Source organism: Benincasa hispida, chromosome 11 (assembly GCF_009727055.1).
Source record: "Benincasa hispida cultivar B227 chromosome 11, ASM972705v1, whole genome shotgun sequence".
Taxonomy (NCBI): domain Eukaryota; kingdom Viridiplantae; phylum Streptophyta; class Magnoliopsida; order Cucurbitales; family Cucurbitaceae; genus Benincasa; species Benincasa hispida.
The window spans coordinates 69724521-69751477 of NC_052359.1; the positions used below are offsets into that span (position 1 = coordinate 69724521).

The 26957-nt window shown below is 34.1% G+C and overlaps 2 protein-coding genes across 2 annotated transcripts; both read right to left on the reverse strand.

The window, feature by feature from the left end:
* Positions 1-562: 562 nt before the first annotated feature.
* LOC120089989 (probable galacturonosyltransferase-like 1) lies at positions 563-2008 on the reverse strand. The gene has a single exon (XM_039047446.1). It carries the CDS (start codon positions 1838-1840, stop codon positions 806-808), a length of 1035 nt encoding a protein of 344 aa, XP_038903374.1. The 5' UTR covers positions 1841-2008; the 3' UTR covers positions 563-805.
* Positions 2009-16305: 14297 nt separating this feature from the next.
* On the reverse strand, positions 16306-18168 carry LOC120090832. The gene has a single exon (XM_039048536.1). It carries the CDS (start codon positions 18166-18168, stop codon positions 16306-16308), a length of 1863 nt encoding a protein of 620 aa, XP_038904464.1.
* Between the last annotated feature and the right edge of the window lie 8789 nt (positions 18169-26957).

The window sequence follows — 26957 nt, forward strand, 5'->3', positions numbered from 1 at the left end:
GACAAGACTTAATTGATTCTTTTTTTTTAATTGAACACATGATATATCATTTAACAATTGAGATAAAATAGAAGTCTAAAGTTGGTATATATATATATACACTATTGGTGCAAAAATTTGATAACAAGTCCACATAATTTGAGAACCAAGGTATCAAAATGACTCGTAAAGAAGTTTATGTCGATTTAATACCTATGTCAAACAGATTTCTATTCATAGTTGCGATTTAAGGAGAAGAGATATATTGAGCTAAGTTATGGTAATACCACATATTTTGACAAAAAATAATGTATTTCCATATTTACTAAGTAATTCACCATCTATATCTAACATAAGAATAGAGATTCTACCTAGACTTAGTTAGAACCGAGCTTAGTAGGTTTAAGTAATCTTTTAACTTTCAAAAACCTCAATGATTGGACTCAACAAGCTTCCTAAAAGAGTTATATAGTCGGTTGTTGGAGTGTAATGTTAATCATAGTCCTAACAAATATGATTACAAAATTTTTTTTTCTCCACTCGTACAAAACTTTACATTATAAGATATTTAAAGGAGAAAGAATACAGAAAATTGGTTATTGATATTCAAATTTCATACAAAAATAAATTGAATCAATCTCTCTCTATATATGTACAAAAATGAACTCGAACTTCTCCCCAAATTCCCCTCTTCTTATATTATTTGATCCCAAATTGTCATCTCACTATTTTCTTATTATTCATCTTTTGTTACAAAAAAGAAAAGAAAATCAAATTCAATATAAACTAGTAAAGATTCCACCAATAATCAATCAATTTATGAGGTTCATGAATCAATCAAAAATGGGGTCTGTAACAAATCGTACGGAACCCAAAGGGCGTCCAATGGACAGGGCCGGTTCGCGTCCAACCGGGCCCACGGTTTACCTTTCCCACTCCAGTGCAACAAACTAACCGGACCGGGGTGCAGATCCCTGCAGAGTCCTCTGATATTATCGCCGCCGAGCCCGTGCTGGTTCCACCGGTGGTCCACCGGAGAAATTCTCCCGCCGAAGACCAACAAAAACGGTGGCAACGATCCCAATTCGTAGATTCTCATCCTCTTTTGCAATTCCATCCATTCTTCAATCTTGGTCGTGTAGTCTCCGGCTCGCCACCGGTCCAGATCGATCACCATAACCCCCGTGTTGAAGTAACACGCCTTCCGGTTCGCAAACGTCAAAGACAGAGACGGGTTAGACCAAAACGACGGCGTGAAATAGGCGGTGAAATTAGCGTTGCAGTACTCCGGCGCGGCAAGTACAGAGTCGCCGCCGAGTGGGTGGGCGGCGAGTTTGGCAATGTCGTCGACCAGGATCAAGTCCGAGTCAAGGTAGACAACTCGGACGACGCACGTGGGAAGGATGTTAGCTAAGTAGCTACGTGCGTAGTTCAAAGGACAGTCCAACGCGGATCGGATTGAGGTGGAGATCAATCGCGAGGCGGCCTCGTCATCGAAAGGGTAGAGTTGGAATTTCAGGTAAGGGAATGAGTGAGAAACGGTGGCGCGTAGATACGACGCGTTGGCGGATGCGGAATAGACGAAGTGGAAAATTACGTTTTGGGGACAGGAAGTGTGTTGGAGAACGGAAAATACGGCGGCCATGGAGCCACGTATGTAGGCGGTGTCCAACGTCATCGCCACGTGGACGGCGCGACTGAAGCAGAGATGGTGTTCGTTCTCATCGGGGTCCTGGAAGTCGTCGGCAATGGAGGGGCAGTTTGGGGAATTGTAAAATTGGGGGGCCTCTTTGAAAGTAGCGGCATTAGCGGCGGCGGAGAGGAGGAGGAGGAGGAGGAGGAGGAGGAGGGCGGAGGGCATGGCGGTCCGGGGAAAGGGAAAATTGGGGGAAAATGGAAAATGAGAAATGGGAATTTAAATGAAAGTAATGATAGTGAAGATAGGGAGTGAAGGAGGAGATCCGTAGCTGTACCTTCAGACCGGAGTTTGATGCTTCAACACGCTTTTTTCTGCTTCTCTATTTTTTATTATTTTTTCTTTGTTAAAAAAGTATTAATATTTTCTATTTTTTTTATGGGGAATAATTGGCTGATTTAGTCAAAGTCAACAATGTAAAGCCGAGAGATTTTTCATTTTTTATTATATTTGTTTTCCCCTTCATTTTATTGTGAAAATTAAAATTTGAGTTTAGTTTTTATTTAATCTCTAGATTTTAAAATATTGCATATTTACGCTTCATCCGGTAATTATTTCCCTTTTTATTTTTTATTTTTGAAAATTAAGCTATTTCCTCCTTTTTTTTTTTTGAAAGATTTACATCTTTCCTAAGTAGAATGATCCATTTCTTAACCAAATTCTAAAAACAAAAATAAATTTTTAAAAACTACTTTTTTTTTTAGTTTTCAAGATTTCGCTTGATTTTTTAAGTCATTTGTAAAATGTATATAACCTGTCTCTTATACACATCTAGATGTGTATAAGAGACAGGGTGATATTCCATTAGTTTTCCTTTTCTCAGTTTATAATTACTATTCAATTGAAATTTAATTTCAATAGTTTCAAATTTTAGAGTATCGAAGGTGACCCTTGAAAAATCATCGGAGAGAAATTTGTTTTAACTTTTTCAACATTTAGTTGTAATAATAATAATAATAATAATAATAATAAATAAAACTAGTAGAATTTTAACTACCTGTACCATGAATTTAAAAAAAAAAACATTTTCTTTTCTCAATTTAATCTTATAGCTCTAAAAGTTCTTAATATAAAGTTCCACTATAGTTTTTGTGATATATTTTAAGCCTCACACAATGATTCACTATTTTTTTTAAACTAAGAGTTAACATTTTTTTTTTTCAATATGTTACTTTTATATATATAAGAAAACATGGGTAGAGTTTCTAAAATTAGAGTATTTGTAAATATGTACACCTACTCACAAATATATAACAAGATTCACAATCCATGAGAAATAAATGTGGCAATTACATTAAATAATAATAATAATCCGTCTTCTTTCCTTGTGCTTTAATCTCACTATGCTTTTATCGTAATCATTAAAAAAAAAAAAAAAAAAAAAAAAGGAACTATGCTTGAGTAAAATTGTCAAAAACCAAATCAAGAGCAAATAATATTATAAACATACACAAAAGTTTAAGGTTAATAAAAAATTAAATAAAAGAAAAAAAGGCCTTGGAATTCATATTGATTATTTAATTTGGAATAAAGAAATTGCTGTTCGGGTGAGAAAGTTCTTTCATGAGTTGAAAAATCATTTTCCCGGAAAATAATTTTCTCCGAAAAGTAAACAACGCGCTACATGCTTGGAGGCTACGTTTGGTTTGGCCTTTGCCTCTATTTTCCTTAACACCAACCCATTGATGCTTATTATTATTGTTTGGGAGGTTCGTGAGTTGAGTTTGATTAGATTATATCATTTTTTTTAGATCTAATTTAATTATTTAGATTGTAAATTATTAAATAATGAATGCAATCTAATTCAATCATAAAATATTTGAGTTGGACTAACTCGGATTATTCGGATCATTGTTTAAATTTTTGTTTTAAAAAGATGTAACATGTTAAGTTATAAAAGAATTTGTTTATTTATTTTCACATATTGAATTAATATTAACAAATTAATTTCGATTGTATTATGAAAAGCTTATTTCCTAGCATTGAAAAATTATTTTAAATAATTGGTGGATAACAAATGATATAAAAAAAATTAAGAAATTTTCACAGATAAGAAAAATGTCAAACTATTTAAAAAATACTGATAGATACTAGTAGACTCCTATCAACATTTATAAATGATAGACTTGTATCAGTTTCTATCACTGATAGTATCGATGATAAAGTTTTATCAGTTTCTATCACTGATAGACACTGATAGACTTCTATCCGTTTCTATCAATCATAGACTTCTATCAGTTTCTATCACCGATAGACACAGATAGACTTCTATCAACGTCTATCACAACTATAACTAAATTTTGTTATTTGTGTAAATATTTTTCTTTATTTTTCTATTTTTGAAATTTTCTAAAAAAATATGAAATTAAGTAAAATTAAAATAAGTATATGTATATATAATTGAATTGGGAGTTAAAAAAAACATACTTTTTTATATTAATAATACGCTTGGGTTAGTTTGAGTTATTTTTGGTGAACACATGAAATAATTCTACCATAAAATTTTCATTTATTTGAACCCAATCCAACTCAAATAAATTAATAACCCAACACAAATAATATGGATTGGATTGAGTTAGGTTGATCGGATTTTTCAAATCATCGAATTTTTTCAATACCCTTAATTATTGCTAATAAACATGTTCAAACTTAAATATCTTACTAAAAATTAGTTATGCATATTAATTTACGACGTGCATGAGGAAAAAAAATAAAATCTATTGATTAATTTATAGTTTGAATCGTATTGAAAAGATCAAAACAAAATTTCTCATCACATGGTGTGTTAGAATAGAGAATATTTTTGGACTTGTTGGAATATATCGCAACTTCTATAATGATTTTGATCTTAGTTGTTTGATAAACTTGATTGAGATGGTCTATTAATATATTGCTATTTTGAATTGAAGTTTATTTGGGTTGACTTTTAATACACAAAACCTTTAATACAAACCACAAATGCATTAAGAATTTAAATCAAAATGATACAAACCACAGATTTATATTGATTTCAATCTATAATCGATTGAATCACAGCAGTTTACTCACTCAATATCTACAAAATAGCGCAAAAAAAATCGAATAAATAAGGAAAATAACACTCTCACCACCGAAGGAAATTTCAAGATGAATAGTGCTTTAATAGAGAAGACACTCTCAAAGAAGGATCCTCTCCTAGGAAGCACAAATACTCCTAATTGTATAGAGAATCAGTATCAGATACGAATACGATACGAATACGTGATACATACATGTTTGATACGTGATTTGAAATATCTGATTTTTTATTTTTATTTTTATTTTTTAGATACACGTATCTACTAGATACGTGAAGTGATAAGTGGGTCAACTTTTTTCTTTTTTTTTTTTTTCAAATTTAAGCCTAACCATTTAAAAAGCCTAACCCACAATCCATTTTATTTTAGTGTATGTTTACGAGTGATTTTAAAAATGAAAAAAAAAAAGAAGTGATTTTCGATCATTTTAAAATGATCAAAAATCACTTTTTTTTTTCATTTTTAAAATCACTTGAAAACACACTTTTAATTACTCAAAATTATTTTAGTTTTCAATTTTACACTTTTAAATGCAATTTTCATATCATCAAAATTAGTTTTGAAGAATTAAACATGTTTCACGATGATTAAATGATAAAAGTGATTTCAACCATTTTAAAATCACCTCCAAACATAAAAGCCCACTTAAATTGAGCAATCTAAAACAAAATAAATTAAAAATGATAAAACATAAAGAATTAAAAAAAACCAAAACATAATTAAATTTTCATTCTTCCCTTATCTCTCACTATTTAAATCATGATTCACCACCCCTTGAGCTTCATTATTCCATCTTCATCTTCTACTATTTTCCTATCGTCTACTCTAATTGTTCAACAATCACTCGACGTTATGAGATTTTTTTTTAAAGTCTTCACTCTCTTCTTAAATCTATTTTAATCTAACTTAAAATAACTATTATAGCAATTAATTAGACATTATATATGTATACAAATACACACATACATAACGTATCTTTAACATATCCATATCTTAATTTTTTAGAAATTAACGTATCATTGTATCGTATCCGTATCATGATATATCTACGTTTATGCTTCTTACATTTGCTAACTCAACTAAAGATAGATTAAGCATATAATTAACTATTTGAATTAGATACGTTGTTTTATGAAATTTTATTCATGCGTCATTAAAAAAAATATATTAAAATTAACAAGCAAAGAGACGTGATATTAATATTAAGCAACTCACTCTTTAAAAAAATCTCATCCACCTATACTTTTAAGTTTTAACTTATTCATTCATATTTATAAATATTCAAATTTTCCGAGAAACATCCTACTCTTAAGCAATTTGTTATTAATCTTGAACGAATATTTTAAAACACTGTTAGGTATATATTAGATGTAATGAATGAAAATTACTAGGGTAAAATAACTCTTATTTTCTATTATTTTAATAGATCTCTTAAATGCAGAGTGAGCGATAAACATCCACTCACCCGACTTCAAGTTGGAGTACCAAACACCTCTAGAAAATATAATACAAAATTAAAGCTAATTACAAACATGAATGAAGTGTTCGGTCTAAATTAATATAAGGCCAGTACTTGTATAAATCCATATCTTGCATTTATTTTATCAAGGATAAGTTATACAACAATGAAATGATATAGATGCGAAGTGCTAAATAGGTTTTATAATTATCAACATGGTATAACTCAACTGGCAATAAACGTGAAAGTTGGTTTGATTTTCTTGATTTTGGGGTCAACCTAGAACTAAAACAAACCAACGAATTTTATAAAGGAAACCAAATTAATGTCCAATAAAAGAAAAAACTAATAGGACCATTTTTTTTTTATTTTGTTCGACTTTTTTTTTGTTTATATATATTCTGAGTGTTTGGGCTAGCGTACACGCTTTTCAACTTATCTCACGGGACAACTCGCATGACTAAGGATGATTATTGAAACTACTAAAACCAAACTGAATTGAAACCAAACTAATGTGGTTTAGTTTGATTTAATGTGATTCGGTTTGGTTTCAAATCTAAAATCGATTTGAAACCGAACTGAACCGTTTTTTAATATATATATATAAAAAAAAACCCCAAATCGAACCGTGAACACCCCTACACATGACTCTACCACATCTAGGTGTCAAAGAAAACTTGTAGTAAATTAATTTATAGGTAGATGGTTACCATGGATTAACCCTAAACCTCTTAGCCATTTATTGAGACTATGTCTCATATTTTACGACTAGACCAACCTATGATGATTTATTTTGTTCGACTTATTATCGATTTAGTTCTTGGTTTGAATTTTTTTTCCTTCCAATTTTTCATTTTAATTTATGCTTTTGTTTTGAATTGTAGTTTTTTTTTTCCTTTTCTTTTTTCAAATTAAAATTGGATCTACTTTTCTTTTGACATTTTTGTTAATTTTATTGACATTTTTCTAAATATGTACATACATGCATCATAAGAATCAATTATTTTTTCTAAATAACAAATATACATACACCATAATAATTAAAAAAAAGGTAATTGCAAAGAGTAATACTTTAAGGGCTAAGTATGTAATAACATTTTTAAAGAATCGCAAATATTACAAAATCTATTAGTTATAAACTATATTGTTGATAGAATTCCTTCAACTAGATAGTCTATTAATCATAGGCTCCTAGAATCACATCATCTAAATTTTGTTTATCTATGAATTCTTTTACATTGTACTATATCTACTAATACTTTGAATTTAATTGTTATATTTGTAATTACCTCTAATTAAAATGGTAAAGACGTAGAGTTAAAAGATTACATTTAAGGGATATATAATAATTATTTTAGTTTAGTTGTGAATGATTTTTTCAATAGAAAATAACCCATAATTTTTTGTTTTCTCTCAAATACAAATTAAGATATCCAATTGGAAAAAATAAAAATAAAAGTAAAAAGGAATGAAAATGAGTAGGAAGCTTCAATGAGCACCGACAGGCTGGTGAGAAACCAAGGCCTTGACTTTGTACGTCCGTACTTTTGTCGCCTTTCCTAATCTCTAAAATTTTTCAACATTCAAACATTTTCAATTTTTCTTTGTTTTGTTACTATTTGTACCTAATTCTCATTGTTGTGTTTATGGTCCAATTCAAAGCAATTTGCAGGAAACGTTCTTGAATTTTCTTGCCTTTTTAAATATCTTTTTTTTTTTTTTGAAAATAAAATGTTTTTCATTCTCCATATATATTTCATTTTTTTATTCTTGGTGTTATTGATATTTTTAATTTTAGAAGGGATATATCGATTATAAATATATTAAATTAGGTATAATGTAGATGTACATTATTACTATCTACTGGCCATGTGTTACTTATTCATAATGTCCATTCTACTTACCAAATTGTTTATAAATAGTGACATTTTGTGGGTTTTGAAAGAGATACATATTGGTGATCAATCTAAAAATATTGGAGAAAGTGGAGAAATCCACTCTTTGTTATTTTATTTACTTTTTGTTATTTACTTATTTTATTTATTTATATATTTATTTATTTTATTATATATTATTATTATATAATATTTTCTTCATATATGTGTTCTCGTTATGTGTCATTGTGCTCCTCAAATTCACAACACGTTATCAGCACGAGTTCCTATCGTTCTCCTCGCTAAAAAGGTATGTGATTTTCCCTTTTCGTTATAATTAATGAATTTAACGTTATTTTGCATTTTTAATTTCTATTAAATTTCTAAAATAAATACAATATTTTATGCTATTGCTGTCATGAAAAATCTCACAAAATTATAATTTGTCACCCTTGATATTAACAGTAATTATTTGTCATAGATACTTGATACTAAAATCCAGTAGATGCTATGAATCTTAGAGAAACTATTAAAGAATGAAATATGATATCCAATCAGGACAAAACAAAAGCTATGATTTTCCTTAATCATCATCTTCACGAAGGATTGAAAATGGAGTATCTTACAATAAAAGATCCTCATATCTTGTGGAAAATTTTTAAAGAGAGGTATGATCATAAAAAAATAGTTATTCTTCCTAAAGCTCGTTATGAGTGGATGCATTGATGCTACAAGATTTCAAATTAGTAAGCGATTACAATTTCATATTATTTAAAAATCAGTTCGAAACTATCGTTATGAGGAGAGAAAATTATTGATGTTGATATGTTAGTGAAGACATTTTTATATTTCATGTCTCGAATATGCTCCTATAGCAGCAATATCGAGAGAAATGTTTCAAACAATATTCTGAACTAATTTCATGTCTTCTCATGGCCAGACAAAATAATGAGTTATTAATGAAAAATTATGAATATCGATCAATCGGGGAAACACCATTCCCTGAAGTGAATATTGTGAATTTTAATAATAATCGTGGTCGATGTCGTGGTCGTGGTCGAGGTCATGTCCATGGCAGAGGAAGAAATAATTATTATTTTCATGGTAGTCATTCTAATCATTCAAATTTCAAAAAAAAAAAAAAAAAACCACACAAAATGATGATTACAAAGGAAAAGCTCCACAAGATAAGAGTTTAAAAAGTGTTGAAAATAAATGCTTCGAATGCGGAATGACTGAGCATTGGTAATGTACCTGTCGTATGTCAAAACAATTAGTTGATCTCTATCAAGCATCTCTAAAGGAAAAAAGATAAAAATGTGAAAACAAATTTTGCTTACGAGGATAATGTCATATTTGACCCATCCCATATAACGAATTTAGATGTGACGGACTTCTTTGAATCTCACGAAGAGAAAATCGGCAAAATTAATGGAACATCAAGTGTTTCTTTTGACTTTGAAAATATTTAGGCTTAATGTTGTTTTTTTTTATTTATCTCCATGTTTTTTTTCCTCTTAGTAGATGTTCACTACAAGAAATAGTGGTTACGATAGCTAACAAAAAAAGGCTATAAAAAGGCTATAAAAGATCTTTTATAGCTTTTTTGAAAGTCCTGACAGTCTATGTTATTAAAAGTCTGGGACTTTCTATAGCCTTTTTGTAGAGTTATAATGGATGCTATAGTAGAGTATGAAGATATAGCATGTATACATGGCTATGAAAACATTCGATAGCATTAGTCATTGAAGCTATCTTTAACATATAATAGCTCGCTCTCAATGTTATCTTTAATATATAATATGTGTTTCCTTCGAGATTCACCAGATGTTCGTGTTTCCTTCGGTATTCACCAGAGGTGGTGATCTCCTTCAGGACTTCACCAGAGGTTTGTGTTTCCTTTGGGATTCATCAGAAGTTTATGGGTACACCTAATCTACAGTATAGTGGGTTCAACTATGCACTAGTTAGCCATCCCATGGAAAGTAGAGGTTTATGTACGTCCCACTAGGAAGTGGCATCTAGAGGACATAAATGCTTAGCTTGACCCCGATAGTAGGGTTACTTACTTAGTATTTTATACTCATTCTTTCTCATGTTTATTTTTTAGGTAAGGGTAAGAATATGCCGGCAAATGATAAACAGAATCTATAATCAAGTCACTGGGGCTAGTCATATGCTTTCGCTCATGTTTTTAGGATTTTATGTTCTAAAATTTCTAGTCTCGATGTTTGAACTCAAAGTTTTAATATTTATGCTTCCGACTTTTTAAAAGAATTTTCTAGTTTTGTTTTATGGTTTTTAGGATACCCTGCTAAATGAATTTTAGTTATTTAGTTTTAATGAAGTTAATTATTTTATGTTATTTATTTTATTTTACTAAGTCATGAAAAGATGTCAATTTGAGTTATATGCATGCATGTCTATAGTAACAACCTAGTTTAAGTCCTAAGTAGCCGGGTCGTTACATTACATATATAACAGACAAAACAACATTTAAATGGGGAGTATGGTGTCACCAACCTATAGAGAACAAAATCATTCGGTTTCTATAAACAACTTGCTTTATTCATTCCCCCCTCTAAAGAAACAATAATATAAACATGGCAAAAACTCACCTAGCAACAACAACCACGACCTCAATTGGGAAAACTCTTGGTTTAAATGAGGGCAGTGTTATAGTGATCCACAAACTTAAAGAAAGTCAAGAGTTCACCATGGAATTGTAAACAAGGAATTGAGTTTATTTGATGAAAGATATTCACCGCTGAGTTCACCATGGAAATGTACGAATTCTGAGGATGGGTATAAACATCTTGGTCACTATAATAGACTGATGAGATAAGATGATATGATTGTGTTCTTTAATCCTGATAAATAGAACTCATATCTTTATCCTTCATCTCTTCACTCTTCTTTTATGCATGATTAGCAGTATCATCTGCAGAGATTAAACAAAAGATAATAATATGGAAGATTTTTTATAAAAAATTTGGATCTCAATAATTTTGAAGATAACATTATCAACCAATTCCAAAACCAAGTTCATGTGTAAGTAATAAGAAACTGGCTCGGAAGTGTACCCTAAAATTTCTCTAAAAGTCCTATAATCATGTTATGTTCTATCCAATTTCAATAATTCAATTTGTCACTCCCACCCCATTGACACAAGTCACAAGCATTTAGCCCTTTCTTTCCTTTTGAACATCATGAAAAAAAAAAAAAAAAAAACAAATTCTCAACACCACGCTGTGTTTCGACCTCAAAATACACAAAAAACTACATTAAATTGTAGATCTACTAATTTTTCAAGGACCAAAAACACTTAACTCAAAATGGTTAATTGAAAAGTAGAGAGTATGGACAAGATAAAAAAAAAAAAAAAAAATTAGAGAGATAGAGAGAGGAGAGAAGGGGGAGGACATAAAGAGAACAAGTCTTAACCAAATAAACATAAAAAATAATGTTTGAAAGTTTTCAAGTCATTGTATAATATTTTCTGTAAGGTTACTTAATCATCCCACAAACATAACCAATATATTTCTTTCACAAACCAAGCATTATCTATATTCTTTAATAACTTTAACAAACAATTACCCTAAAATATCCTTCCCCACCTCAAACCCAAATGAACATCCCAATCAAATAATCAATATATTAAAAAAAACAAACTTTCAGTAAGAAAAAAAATGATAGAATATAAGAACATTAAAAAAAAAAAAAAGCTTGACGCAGCTCACCAAGACACATAAGAGATAGTGGTATTCACGCTTTGGTTTCTAGGATACTAATATCTATCATGCATTATTAAGCAAGATGAAAAACCATAATTTAGCTAGTATTCATCAACCAAGAGTTAAAAATTGATAATCATACCATTGTTTAGCCACGGACTTCACACACATACACATACAATAAGATAGTTCTTACTACAATTACAAGTCTGCAACAATGTAGAGTTCACTCCAAAACAACCCGACTTGTGATGAGTTTGGAAAATGGGAATAGTGAATCAATGTTGGTCTTTAAAAGAGACATGATCTCCAATAAGCAGAAGCTTAAACAAAATATAAATTATCCAAGCTTTTCACATTCTAATAAGATGATAGTTTCAGCTCAGAATTTCTCACAAACAATCCAAAGTCAAGGCAAATCAAAAAATAATTATAGAAGAAATATTACCAATTGAATTGAAAATGTCTCAAAAAAATGGAATTTTAAGGCTAAGATGCCTAAATAAGAAATGGTATCAAGGTCCCATCACACACGATTTATTTAACTAAGACATAGAAACCTAGTTAATAGAAGTCCTTAGTCAGTAATAAATTTACTTTACAATGTACACAATAAAGAAAGGATTTAACCACACGAAACATACGTAAAGACAAGCGTCGTAATAGAGGTGGTTTTCATCAAGTTTTTAATCTAAAAAAATTATCCAAGCAAGCATGGATGTATAATCCCGGAAAGATTATCATATTTATATGCATAATGCACCGAGTTTGCACATGCTACAAAAATTATCGTGGATCCAAAAAAATACAGCTTCATCCAACCTTTGACTCAAAAGGCATTTACTTTCACATTTTATTATAAAATCAACGAACTTAGGAAGTTTTACAAATATCTTGCCTGAATCAATAAAATTTCAAGCACAGGTACAATCCACTAATTTTTTTTTTTTTTTTTTTTAAACAGTATAACAAGCTCATAGTTCATGCTTAGCTTGGTTCAAATTATTATAAATCTTAGTCGTTGGAATGAAAAGAATGAAGAGTCCTGGATTATGGTTAACTTTGGTAGCTTTTCTTAAGGTAACTTAAACAAGTTGTGGATCTTACCTGCAACCTTAATTTCTTGGTCCTCGTTCTTCTCATATAGGAACTTGATACTTCACATCATAGCAACATCTATGGTGGTTTGGCCTGCAACTATAAGTGTCAGTATTTGTCCCTTTTTTCTGAGTCATCCAGCTTTTTATATGAAGGATACGAATCTCTCTGCAATACTGACTGTTGAAAGTCTTCTGGTGACTCCTCTCCGCTCTGCCATTTGAACAAAAGAAATGAAATTGGTCCAATTCCTTAATACCAAGTTGACAAATTAGTTTACTTGTGAAAAACAAAACATCATAACAAAAGATGATATAAGAACATCTTAAGTTTATGATAGAAACTCGGTTATGTATTCACTGCTTTGACTCAAAATAGCCTAAGAAGTCGAGACCTCCTCCCCTTACAGCTTACAAGCTTAATTCTAAGATAAAAATTCGATATTCATCCCTCCCCCTACCTCATATTTTTATACTAAATCAGTCACCCTCAAATAATAGATTAATAACAGATTTCTTCCTCCTCCCCTAGTGGTCCCATCTCTAACTACTTTTATTCTCTCCCTTATTTACATTTGTACCCCCCTTCCTATTCTTTTTGTTAATTCTCCTTTCATATTTTCTAAATATGGGGGTCTATCATTATCCTCCCCCCAAAGCACCATCTTGTCCTCGTGAAAGTACGGGAATTGGTCAACTATCTATGCTCCTCCTTCCCATGTTGCATCTTCGATTGGTAAGTCTTCCCACTGTATGCGTACTTCAAAATCATTAGGTGATGATATGGTCGAACCAATCTTCCGGACCCCCAAAACCGACACTAGTTTGAGCTGCTTCCCGAATAGTTCCACTGTTGGTGATGAGAATCTCGGCAGTAAGGTCCCCTCGGTTTTTCTTAATTGTGAAATATGTATTATAGGATGTATGCTTACATTGGGGGGTAGGTCAAGTTTGTATGCTACTGGTCCAATCCTTTGGATTATTTGAAAAGGGCCAATGTAGCGTGGAGCTAATTTGGGATGCTTGTGCACCAGTAAAGAGCCTTGGCGGTATGGCTTCAGCTTGATGTATACCCAATCTGAAATTTCGAAGTTCACTTATCGTCGTTTAGAGTCTGCTAGGGCCTTCATTCGTTGTTGGGTTTCTTCCAATGTTTTCTTCAATTGTTTGAGCATGTCATCTCTGTTTTTTAGTAACACGTCTACTTCCCCAACTATTGCATTCCCCTGTTCATAATAGATTGGTGGAGGTGTTGGTCTTCCATATAATACCTCGTAAGGTGTCCGTTTGATGGCTGTGTGGTAAGGCGTGTTGTAATTGTACTCAGCCCACGCTAGCCATTTATGCCACTGTGATGGTGTCTCCATGGTGAAGCATCGGAGGTATGCTTCTAATCCCCAATTGACCACTTCTGTTTGTCCATCCATTTGTGGATGGTAGGATGTGCTTCTTTTGAGTTGTGTCCCCATTTGTTTGAACAACTCTTCCTAAATTAAGCTAGTGAACACTTTATCCCTATCCCATATGATGCTTCTCGGTACTCCATGTAGTCGTACAACTTCTTTTAAGAACAGACCAGCCACGGTTGCTGTGGTATATGGGTGGCGGAGGGCAATGAAGTGTGCATATTTGGATAGCCGATCAACCGCCACTAAGACTGAGTTATAGCCCTCGGATTTTGGCAGGCCATCCACGAAGTCCATGCTGATATCTTGCCAAGTGAGCTGGGGGATAGGCAGTGGTTGTAGTAGTCCGGCAGGGGCTAGTGCTAGATACTTGGCTTGTTGACAGACCGAGCAGTCCCCCACGAACACCTTCACTCTTGCTTTCATGCCTGTCCAAAAGAATTCTTTCTTTAATCGTTGATACATCTTAACTACCCCGTTGTGTCCTCCGATTGGATTATTGTGGAACTCTTGCAAGAGCAATGGTATGGTGGGTGACTGTGGTGGTAGAGTAATGCACTGCTTATATAGTAGAAGGCCTCTTTGTAGTGTATACCCTCGGGGGTGCGACTGCCCTACTCGAATATTATCCCGGATAGCTCTTAGTTACGGATCCTGTTCGACTTGGCTGGTGAATATCACCGGATTGAGTGAGATCATCATGCTAAGCATCGACATCTCCACCGTGGTAGGTAATCTAGACAATGCATCGACTGCCGAGTTCTCTAATCCCCTCTTGTATTTGATATCAAATTTGTACCCGATCAATTTGGCCACCCGCTTTTGGTATTCCCCTGCTATAATACGCTGCTCCAACAAAAATTTAAGGCTCTCTTGATCTATCTGCATGGTGAACTTTCTTCCCAACAGGTAGAGCCGCCATTTCTGCACAGCCATGACTATGCCAATTAGCTCCCGTTTGTATACAGCCTTAAGGCGATGCGTTGGTGGGAAAGCCTTGCTGAAATAGGCTACCAGTCGCCCTTCTTGCATCAATACCGCTCCAACTCCTACCCCTGATGCATCAGTCTCTACTATAAAAACTTGGTTGAAATCAGGGAGCTTGAGGGTAGAAAGTTGGGCCATTCTTTGCTTCAAGATCTCGAAGGCCTCCTGAGTTTCCTTATCCCATTGTAACTTGTCTTTCTTGAGCTGCTGCGTTAATGGGAAAGCAATGGAGCCATAATGGACTACAAATTTATGGTAGTATCTGATCAGCCCCAAAAATCCCCTTAGTTGCTTTACTGTAGTCGGGGTTGGCCATTGAAGCATAGCCTCTACCTTCGATGGGTCTACAACCATTCCATCCTCTGATATTATATGACCTAAGTAATCGATCTGATTTTCCGCAAAAGTGTACTTCTTGAGATTGGCCATGAACTGGTTATCTTCCAATGCTTGCAGTACCAAGGATAAATGATGCACATGATCATACAATGAAGAACTGTAGATTAGGATATCATCGAAGAATACTAATACAAATTTTCGTAAGTATAAATGTAAAAGATCGTTAATTACCAATTGAAACATTGACGGGGCGTTTCTTAATCCGAATGGCATGACTAGAAACTCGTAATGGCCTTCATGAGTGTGGAATGTCGTTTTGTGGACATCTGAAGGGGCCACCCGAATTTGATGGTAGCCAGATTTCAAGTCAATTTTGGAGAAGACTCGTGCTTCAGCTAATTCATCTAGAAGTTCGTCGACCATTGGGATAGGAAAATTATCTGGTATCGTGACTTGGTTCAAAGCTCTATAGTCAACATAAAATCGTCAGCTCCCATCCTTCTTCTTTACTAATAATACAGGGCTGGAGAAAGGACTTACACTCGGTTGAATAATCCTGACAGTGAGCATCTCTTCGACCAATTTCTCAATCTCATCCTTCTGGAACTGTGGGTATCTATATGGCCTGATATTCATCGGTCCTGCCCCCGACTTGAGCTCAATATGATGCTCATGGTGTCACACTGGAGGTAGCCTCTCTACTGCTTGAAAGACTGAGTGGTACTTTCTTAGAATTTCTTGGATTTTTGGTCGGCCTCCATCTTCCCTCTCAGTGGTTAAAAGAGAACTCAACTCGAGTAATATACCTTGGCCCTCTTCTCTGACCAGTTTCATCATCGATTTCAGCGAGATTTGGGCTTTCATCAGATTGCGGTTCCCTTTCAAGTGCACTTGCCAATCTCCGATTTGAAACTCCATCTCCGACGTTCCCCAATCACATTCAACCCGTCCTAAAGTCATTAGCCATTGTACTCCCAACACCACATCAATGTTGCCCAGAGGTAAAGGGAATAAGTCATTGATAATAGTGAGATTAGAGAGATTAAGAATTACCCCTTTACAGACACCCGTCGTCCTCACTGAAGTTCCTATCCCCAACATGATCCCGTAGCTTGTCGTGGGCATCTGTGGTAATTTCAGGGACGACACCAGCTCTTTATCGATGAAATTGTGGGATGCTCCGCTGTCGATAAGAACGACCACATCCTTGTCCCCGATAGCTCCTCTGACCTTAATTGTTCGGGGCGAGTCAATTCTCGCCAGCGAGTTGAGAGAGAGTTCTGCTGCCTCGTGATCGGTAGTCTTCATCACCATCGATTCCAGCGTAGTGGTCGCTGGAGCTTCAACTTTGCTTGACTCTTCTGCTTTTTCTGTTCCTTCTTCCTCATTGTGGTACAGCAGGATACTCAATTCCTTTCTTTTGCATCGGTGCCCCGGCGTATATTTTTCTTCACATTGATAGCATAGCCCCTTGTCCCTTCGATTCTGCATTTTGTTGTCAGACAGCCGTTTGAACGCACCGATCGTGAATGATCTACCATTTACGTCTTTTAGTGTGACTGAGTTAGAAGGCGTACCTCCCGCGTGGGTTGGGTTGAGAGAAATTGTTCGGGCGATCGACTGTGTGTTTTGGTTCGGGGTGGGGCCGAGTTGACCCGTGGTTGTATTGAGCCCCGAGTTCGAAGACGCCCCCGTAGACTTCGATGGATTTGGGGTGCCTCCGCCCCATTTCTTCCTTCGGGCTTCCTCCATGTCTTCAATGATTTGAGCCATCCTCATCTTCTCCTTCAACCCAATTAACTTAAACATTCTCATCTCGATTTGGATATCATTCTTTAGCCCACGAACAAACTTACTTTCCAATATTTCGTCTGAAAGGTCCTTCAACGATCCCAAAAGCTGCTCGAATCGCCGCCGGTATGCACGAACGCTGCCGTCCTGCTTCAGAGTAAGGAACTGGGCTCTCCGATCTTCTTCTTTGATCGGTAGGAAGCGCAGCAGGAGATGCGCCTTAAACTTTGCCCAGGTATTCATCGGTGTTCTCTCTTCCTCCCATTGATGCCATTCCAATGCTTCACCTTCCAAACACAGAATCGCAGCTTCGATTTTATCCTTCTCCGATAAACGATTAACTACGAAATACCTTTCTACTCTGTGAAACCAACCCATCGGATCTTCTCCTATTTCCCCTTTGAATATCGGAATTTCCAGTTTTCGCAACCTCATGTCGAACAACAACACTTCTCTTCTCTCGCCAACATCCTCCCTCGCCGGCTGTTTCCCTCTGTCCATCACTGTTTTCTCCGATGATCCTGATTCCCCTTCCTTGAGTATTTCCAATTTCTTCGACCATACTTCCAGCGGACGGATCATTTTCTGCTCCAGAGTTTCTCCCAAGGCTTCGATCTTTGCTATCATCATGCTCTCAGTGATTTGTTGCATCTCCCTAAACCGTTGATCCATCCTATTTTCCATTCCTACTTGTAGTAAGGTGAGCTGTTCTTCCACAGCTGATAATCTTGCTTCCATCTTCTTCACCATACCCTTCCCAAGAACAAACGGCTCTGATACCAAATTGATAGAAACTCGGTTATGTATTCACTGTTTTGACTCAAAATAGCCTAGGAACCCGAGACCTCCTCCCCTTACAGCTTACAAGCTTAATTCTAAGATAAAAATTCGATATCCATCCCTCCTCCTACCTCATATACTAAATTAGTCACCCTCAAATAACAAATTAATAACAGATTTATTCCTCCTCCCCTAGTGGTCCCATCTCTAACTGCTTTTATTCTCTCCTTCATTTACATTTATACCCCCCTTCTTATCCTTTTTGTTAATTCTCCTTTCATATTTTCTAAATATGGGGGGTCTATCAGTTTAATTCCTTAATTATTTATTGTTTCAAGGGGACAAATTCTTGCTCCAACAACTAGCATTTGGGCGAAAAAGATAATATAAGAACACAGTAGAGACATAACGATCACATTACATTGATTAAAAGAACTATTATAATCACACCTATATGAACTGACAGGCCTAAAATTTACATCGTTAATAAACTTAGACTTGATCAAAAGAAAATTTATAATATCGAACTACTCTTGTCACTACAAAGACCGTAGTAACAGTGGTAAGTCCGAGTCGATCCACAGGGAAGCACAATTTGTTTCGTTAAGTTAATTTTCTAACCAGAGCGATAAATGGGGGTTTTGGTATGGAAGAGATAAATGCGTGAAATTGAAAGAAAAGGGTAAATGTAATCTAGAATAAGAGTTTATCTAATTTCTAGAGGAAGAGAGAGTTTCATAAGCAATTTCTTTCATTAGGCATCAATTAATTACATTGAATCTGTCAACCCTTCAACCTATTAGAAAATCTACCAATTAGCCAAATTCTATATTAAACCAAATTAGCCCTAATTCAATTTACAACTCTTCCTTCTTAGCGACATACAAGTTAAAATTGAATTACATTACAAAAGGGTTCAATTGTTGAGACATACTATAAGCCGGAAAGTCATATCTTATAACATGATTTTATTTGGGAAAGATTATACTAGGGCATACATACATTTGGTCAGAAAAAGTCTAGACTTTACACATGCGATCCTAATATGCACAATTAAATCAATCAATATATGTATAGGCTATGACGATTTTGTAAATAAGAATTTCGATAAACTAATTTGTCAGATCAATTTGCAAAAAGTCCATTAAGAATAAATCAAATCCACCTAAAGGATCCACAACAGTTCAGTTAAATTAATTAGAAAACCTTCAAGAAATTCAACATAGGGGCTCTTGCTCAAAAGAAACTAGATAGGATTTACCTCTTAATTCATAGATAAATCTGAGTTATACATCCAATCCATTGATTACAACCCAAAATAAAAAGAAAAACTAACCTAAAGATACCAAATTCTAAAGGGAAAGGAAGAAGAATGAAGTTTTACTTTGGCCACCAAAATTCAGCATATTTTTGACCTAAAACCGAAGGGAAGTATTTACAGAAATCTTCGCAGCATTGCAGCGCTCGATAGGAAAGGGCCACGAGCGTCAGGGAAAACGTTGCAACACTGAGCATTCTTTCAAAAACTCGATACTCGATGCACGATGCTCCTTTATTGATGCTCGACGCTCAATTACTCGATAACATTTTACTTGATTATACTCGACAGCCTTTTACTCGATGATACTCGATGGCCTTTTACTCGATGGCAATTTACTCGATTACTCAATTACTCGATGGTTGATTATACTCGCTTATACTCGATGCCATTTTACTCGATTACTCGATGGTTGATTATACTCGGTGGAACTCGATGGCATTTTAGTAATTCCAACTCTTTTTAAGCCCAGATGCTTAAATAAACTCCAAATTACTTCAAATTATCCCCGTTCTTCACTAAATGATTAATTCTACCTCTTGATTACTCGGTACCTACAACATAGGGAAATAAACACGTAAAATTCCATAACAAACCCAAATTAAGCTAGGAATAATAGCTCTTTTTGAGATCTATTAAACACCCCCAATTTAATTCTTGCTCGTTCCGAGCAAGGTAGAAACACATAATCAAATAGAATATAAAATAACTAAAGATATGCTAGCTTAATTCACAAGGTTGTTACTCCAGTCTCAATAGTGAAACCAAATGAAATTTGAAATTTAAGCATGAAAATCAATTATGATCGATCAATGAAGCACAAGTTTAAGAATGATTCCCCATCTATTCATGCATGAGTGAGCCTAGAGTTTTGCTAATTCTTGATCAGTTCTGGCATCGAATGGGAGTTCTCTTTCTTAGAATACTAAAGATTCGAGCCATTGAATTTCTCTAAGCTTGCACAACCTGAAAAAGTTTTAAAAGGCCCTCATCCCGTTTTCCTCTACACTGGCTTGATTATCGAACTTGGACATTACACACTTGCAAAAAAATGAGGCCAACACTAAGACAATGGTGCCTAAAAACACACACAATTATTATATTATATATATATATTATATATATTATATTATATTATATATATAAATATATATATAAAGGGCATTTATTTTACTTAGAGGGTTAGCTTTCACACCCCACTGTCGAGAATCTATCACTTTTTTCTCGCGAGCCCTAACTAGACACGACGGAGGTAGCTCTTTTCACCTCCATCCATGCACATACACACACTATTTTTTGCAGGCACGCTAGCATATGCCTCAATTTTTTTTATGCTTTTTTTTTTTTTTTGTCAGAATTGCAACTAATTTGCTTTTCTTTATTTTTTTCTCTCTCTCTCTTTTTTAATTCACAATGGGCCCTATTTTATCCACTTTGTCTAATTTTTCTCTAAAACAAGTATAGTTACCCCTAAGTTAAAGGTGGATCTTTCAGAGTGACAATAGAAATACAAACTAGATAACCCAATTTTAAGCATGCAATACTTTAATTTCGCAAAACAATGACTTAAAGATGCATGAGAGATAAGAATATTTTTTTAAAATTGGGCTAAAATCACGATTATGATTTTCTAACGTTCTTTCATGCAAATTTTATTACAAGAAGAGTGCATCATAAACTATCATGATAACAACGGAGAAAATAGGCTAACAAGGCAATCAAAACACATAGCATAGTCCGGGCATAACGCTCAAAGACCCCAAGCTAATAAAAACTACCCAATGGGTACCCCACCCCCAACTTAAAATGATACATTGTCCCCAATGTATTTCAAGTATAGCTCAAAAAGAATAAAAACAAGGGAACAGAAAACCTCCCCTGATAACAATGTCGCACACTGGATGGTGGTGGTAATAGGCTCGCCTTCAAAAAGATGCTCTCCTCTCTTCTAGGTCGTCCCTACAAAACAAAAACAAAAAGAAAGCTAATCTAGAAAACAAATAAAGAAAGCAGTAAATTTTTCACCTGACTCTCTCCAGGAAGGGAAAATTTTTAACGTCAATTGCTCGACTTGACTTATCCCTTGTCAAGGCATAAAGAAATTCTCGTATTTCTTTGGTCCATTCTTGGATGAGTCGATATAGCCCGGTAAGGCTATAAGGCTCTTCATCTTTTGAAGAGAACCAAACAGGTTGAATTTGATATTTTTCGTATTAGACAAAAAAGGTAAACAGAAAAAAATCAAAAGACTCAAGGATGAAAATAAAGACTCAACTGACTCAACTGACTCAGCTGACTCTTGAGAACAAGAAGAACAAAACTAAAAAAATCTACGATATACTAGATAGCAGAACAGGGCGAGGTTTCTCAACCTTTAACTCCATCACCTAGAAATCGACGGGTTTAGGCTCAGATTCTCCATAGTGCTCCTAAACTGGTTCTAAACATGGCATCCTATCCTTCAATTCATCCTTTATGTTGACATAGATTACCTCATCGTTGCACGCCTCGGTGATGTCATAAGATGTGTGTAATATGGGTTTCCATCCTCTTTCAACTAAATCAGAAGATTGAGTGACTGAGTCTCTCAAACTCTGAAGATCGACTCCAACCTTAGTTTGAAGACTAAAGCTCTCCTAGAGGTCGCAGATCTCTTACTCAGAAACAATATTGTTAATATTAAGTTGTTTAATCACATCTTCTATTGATATATCTGAGTCGGTGGTGTAAGCATGCATCGTCATATCAAATGTGGCAGGGTGTGAATCATAGTGGAACTGGTCCCATCCTAGGTTTCCATAGACATCATCCATATAACTAGGATACCCTCCCATAGAGTAGTGGTATAGGGCTCCACTACAGACTTGGGCATGCTTACTCAGGGTGATCAGTCCTACATGATTGCACCTGCAGCGGGTTACCTGCAACCAATTGACTAACCAAAGAAGTTAACTCAGCAAATTGACCTCGAAGGTCACGAACCTCATCACTAAGTCGAGATGCTCCACTCGATTGACCCCATCCTTGTTGATGATATTTGTCCATGCTTAGAATACTGACACAAAAAGGAAAACAAATCAAAAGCACTCTAACTAGAAATTTAACTAACGAAACATCAATGACTTCCTCGAAAATGGTGCCATTTTTGACAGGCCTGAAACTTACGTCAATAATAAACTTCAGACTTGATCAAAAGAAAATTTATAATACTGAACTACCCCATCACTACAAAGACATAGCAACAGTGGTAAGTCCGAGTTGATCCGCAGGGAAGTGAGATTTGTTTTGTTAAGTTAATTTTCTAACCAGATCAATAAATGGGGGGGTTTTGGTGTGGAAGAGATAAATGCGTGAAATTGAAATAAAAGGGTAAATGTAATCTAGAATAGGAGTCTATCTAATTTTTAGAGCAAGAGAGAGTTTCCTATGCAATTTCTTTCAATAGACATTAATCAATTACACTGAATCTATCAACCCCTCAACCTATTAGAAAATCTAATAGCCCAATTAGCCAAATTCGATATTAAACCAAATTAGCCCTAATTCAGTTTACAACTCTTCCTTCTTAGCGACATACAAGTTAAAATTGAATTGTATTACGAAAGAGTTCAATTGTTGAGACATACTACAAGTTGGAAAGTCATATCTTATAGCATGATTTATTTGGGAAAGATTATACTAGGGCATATATGCATTTGGTCAGAAAAAGTCTAGACTTTACACATGCGATCCTAATATGCGCAACTATATCAATCAATACATGAATAGGCTATGACAATTTTGCAAACAAGAATTTCGATAAACTAATTTGCCATATCAATTTATAAAGATTCCATTAAGAATAAATCAAATCCACCCAAAGTATCCACAACAGTTCAGTTAAATTAATTAGAAAACCTTCAAGAAATTAAACATAGGGTTCTTGTTCAAAAGAAATTAAATAGGAGTTACCTCTTAATTCATAGACAAATCTATGATATACATCCAATCCATCGATTACAACTTAAAATAAAAAAGAAAAACTAACCTAAAGACACCAAATTCTGAAGGGAAAGGAAGAAGAATGAAGTTTTACTTCGGCCTCCAAAATTCAGCATATTTCTGACATAAAATCAAAGGGAGGTATTTATAGAAATCCTCACAGCATTGCAACGCTAGAAATAGCGTTGCAACACTCGACATGAAAGGGCCATGAGTGTCAGGGAAAACATTGCAACGCTGAGCATTCTGTCAAAAACTCAATACTCGATGCATGATGCTCCTTTACTCGATGATCGACGTTTGATTATTATATAGCATTTTACTCGATTACACTCGACAGCCTTTTACTCGATGATACTCAATGATACTCAATGGCCTTTTACTCGATGGAAATTTATTCGAGTACTTGATGGTTGATTATACTCGGTGGAACTCGATGACATTTTGGTAATTTCAACTCATTTGAAGACTGAATACTCAAATCAACTCCAAATTGCTTCAAATTAACCCCGTTCTTCACCAAATGATTAATTCTACCTCTTGATTGCCCGGTACCTACAAAATAGGAAAATAATACGTAAAATCCGATAACGAGTCTGAATTAAACTAGGAATAATAGCTCTTTTTGAGAGTTATCAACCTTTTAAGTTGATGAATTTGAGCCTACAAAAAATAGTCCTCTTTTAACAAATCGTTCCTACATCATAATAAAAGTTGCGCCAAAGCCAAATTTCAAGGTTGATATAGAGCAAATATCGTAAATGAAAGGATGAAAAAAGATGATAATTGATAGGAAAAATGGTAGTCCTTCTAAAATGAATTATTATATACCAAAATGCCCAATTACAAATACTATGGGCACACACAAAAAACCCTGAAACTTATTCTCTAACATAGGAGGTTAATTTTAACTTTAGGTTGTATGTTATTGTGACAAGAATGAAGGCACAACTCCTTAACAGAATAAGAAAATGTAAACATGGTCCTTTAATATAATAAAAACACAAAAAATTAACACTTTTAAAAAATAAGAATATATAATCGGCTTGTACGAATTGCCTTCTTGTATACCAAGTTACCAATCTTCAAGTACAAAGAGCTATTTCACAAAAGCAGACAAAACATTACTTTTATAATTAGTTTACAAAAAAAGAATTTAAGGAAGTTCTTGTTCTTGGAAACACTCACTTATATGTGCTTATTAAGCTCAACAAAATAAAGTAATATGTATAATTAATGTGTGTAGCTAAAAAAGAATGATGAGACCAACATTAGCTCTCAACCCTCGAAACTGCATAAGCTCTTAGAATGAGAAGCAAACCTTTTAAGATAACATCATTAACAAACACCCTAATAAAATTCTCACTAAAATCAATCAATTACTTGCACTACAAAGGGAATATGGTTTTAGATCGAGCATTTTTGTACATTGGATAGAAGTAAAGAACTATTGAAGGGACATTCAATAAGATAAATGAGAACGTCAAGGCTAATAGAAAATTACATGTTTAGTACCAACGTATGCATTGTGTATCCCCCTAAAGAGAAAATTTGTATCCTAAAACAAAAATGCAACATTCAAATGCTACTAGTACAAGCTCTATCTCATAGTACTTCTAGTTTATTGTTGTTACAAGAGAATGCAAGGCAACGAATAAAACCTACCTTAAAGTGGACTCTGATGTACGAGCCATGAGCTTTGCGAACTAAAAAGAGAAACAACTGGGTGTCAGTTTAAAGCAAAGAGAGCACTAAAGTGTAAAAAAATAAAATAAAATAAAATAAAACTGACAGGTGATAAACAAAATAAATGCAAAGCGCTTATAATAGAAATCAAACAAGACCCATCAAAGAAGAAAAAATAATACGTGGTGGTATTGTTCGAAAGGAAAACTACTCCACCTACTACTAGAAAATAAAAATCAAACGAAACCCATTAGAGAAGAAAAAGTGACACCCTTCAATACTTCACCTGCAACTAAAAAACTCAAAGGACATTGTTCTGAAGAGGAAATGAAGTAGATAGAAGACAAACACCAACAACTGCAGCCTTGGGTTCTTAAGAAAAGTTCGATTTTATCATGAATAAAGGAAGAGAAATGCATTATTAATAAAAAAAAATAGAGAGGAGGAGGAAGAAAAAGATTACTGATCGTGAAGACTAGGCAATAAACTTCCGGTAATCATAAGCAAGCAATTTTTCATGTTTGGAGAAGTAAAAAACTTTAAGAGGAACCACATTTTCATGTTTAATTTTTCCCAAAATCTCCACTTGGGCTTCAAATTCCTTCTTCGTCACCACCACATCATCCAGACGCTTCACTTCCACCGTCGTCCCTTCTTCTAGCATTATCGTGTACGACGTTCCCATGCTTCATTTCCCAAATACCTCCGTCGAAGCCCTTAACAAATCCTCCAAATCGAAGTTGTAAGTCCCTCATTCCAAGAACACGAGCTTGTCTCTCTCTGTCGCCTTCACTGATCCTCTGGTTGGTCAAGAAGATTTGGGATTTGAGAGTGTGACATCGTTGGTTCTTCGTCATCGCTCGTAGATGAACCAACAAGGAAAAGAGAAGAATTGGGAAAGAGTGGGGGGAAACAAGAGGAGTTGAGAGAATTTTCAGATGGCCAAAAATTTTGCGTGCAAAATTTTGTTTCAGAGAGAGAAAAGAGAAAGAAGGAAACCTAAGAAAATTTGGGTGACACGCAACTTCTAAATTTTTTGGCGCACTCTAAATTTTTTTTCATTTCACATTTTTTTTTTTCGTGTTTTCACACTTTAGATTTTATAGCCTATTTTTAAAAAGGCTAGGTTGAAAAGCTATAAAATAGCACATTTCTTGTAGTGTAATCTTTATATATTCCAAATGTTGTTTTACAATAGAATCATTTTATGTTGACAGATAGTGCAACTATACATACAATACTTACAGGTAAAAAATATTTTTCCAAACTGACAATGCTGGAAACAAAAGTCAATACAATATCAGGTTTTGCAAACCTAATTGAAGGGTTTGGAAAAGCAAATATTATTCTCTAGAGGAACAAAATTTACAATTAACAATGCATTGTTCTCTAATCAATCAAAAAGAAATCTATGGTTATCATATTGAGACTGGTAGAAAGAATAATATGGAGTATCTTTATATTATATCTATTATCTCATATGAAAAACATATACTGGAAGAGTTTTCTGCTTTATCTTCTGGATTATATTATATTTGTTGGGTTTTATGCCCTAAAACTCGTAAATAGCAAATGTTATTAATTGATCGTCATCAATAAAGAGTTATGGATGTTAAATCAATAATCGTTATTGTTTGTATTATTGTCTATTTTATCTAAATAACCTTAAATCCAATAAACTAATATCCAAGACTACCTTATGAGTCTTGAAGTGTTTGTGGAGATATACATGGATCAATATTCAAGATACATGCTAAAGAGTCTATAATATAGG

Coding starts and splice junctions, on each gene's coding strand:
- LOC120090832 (XM_039048536.1), bottom strand. CDS start 18,168: ATGGTGAAGAAGATGGAAGCAAGATTATCAGCTGTGGAAGAACAGCTC.
- LOC120089989 (XM_039047446.1), bottom strand. CDS start 1,840: ATGCCCTCCGCCCTCCTCCTCCTCCTCCTCCTCCTCCTCCTCTCCGCC.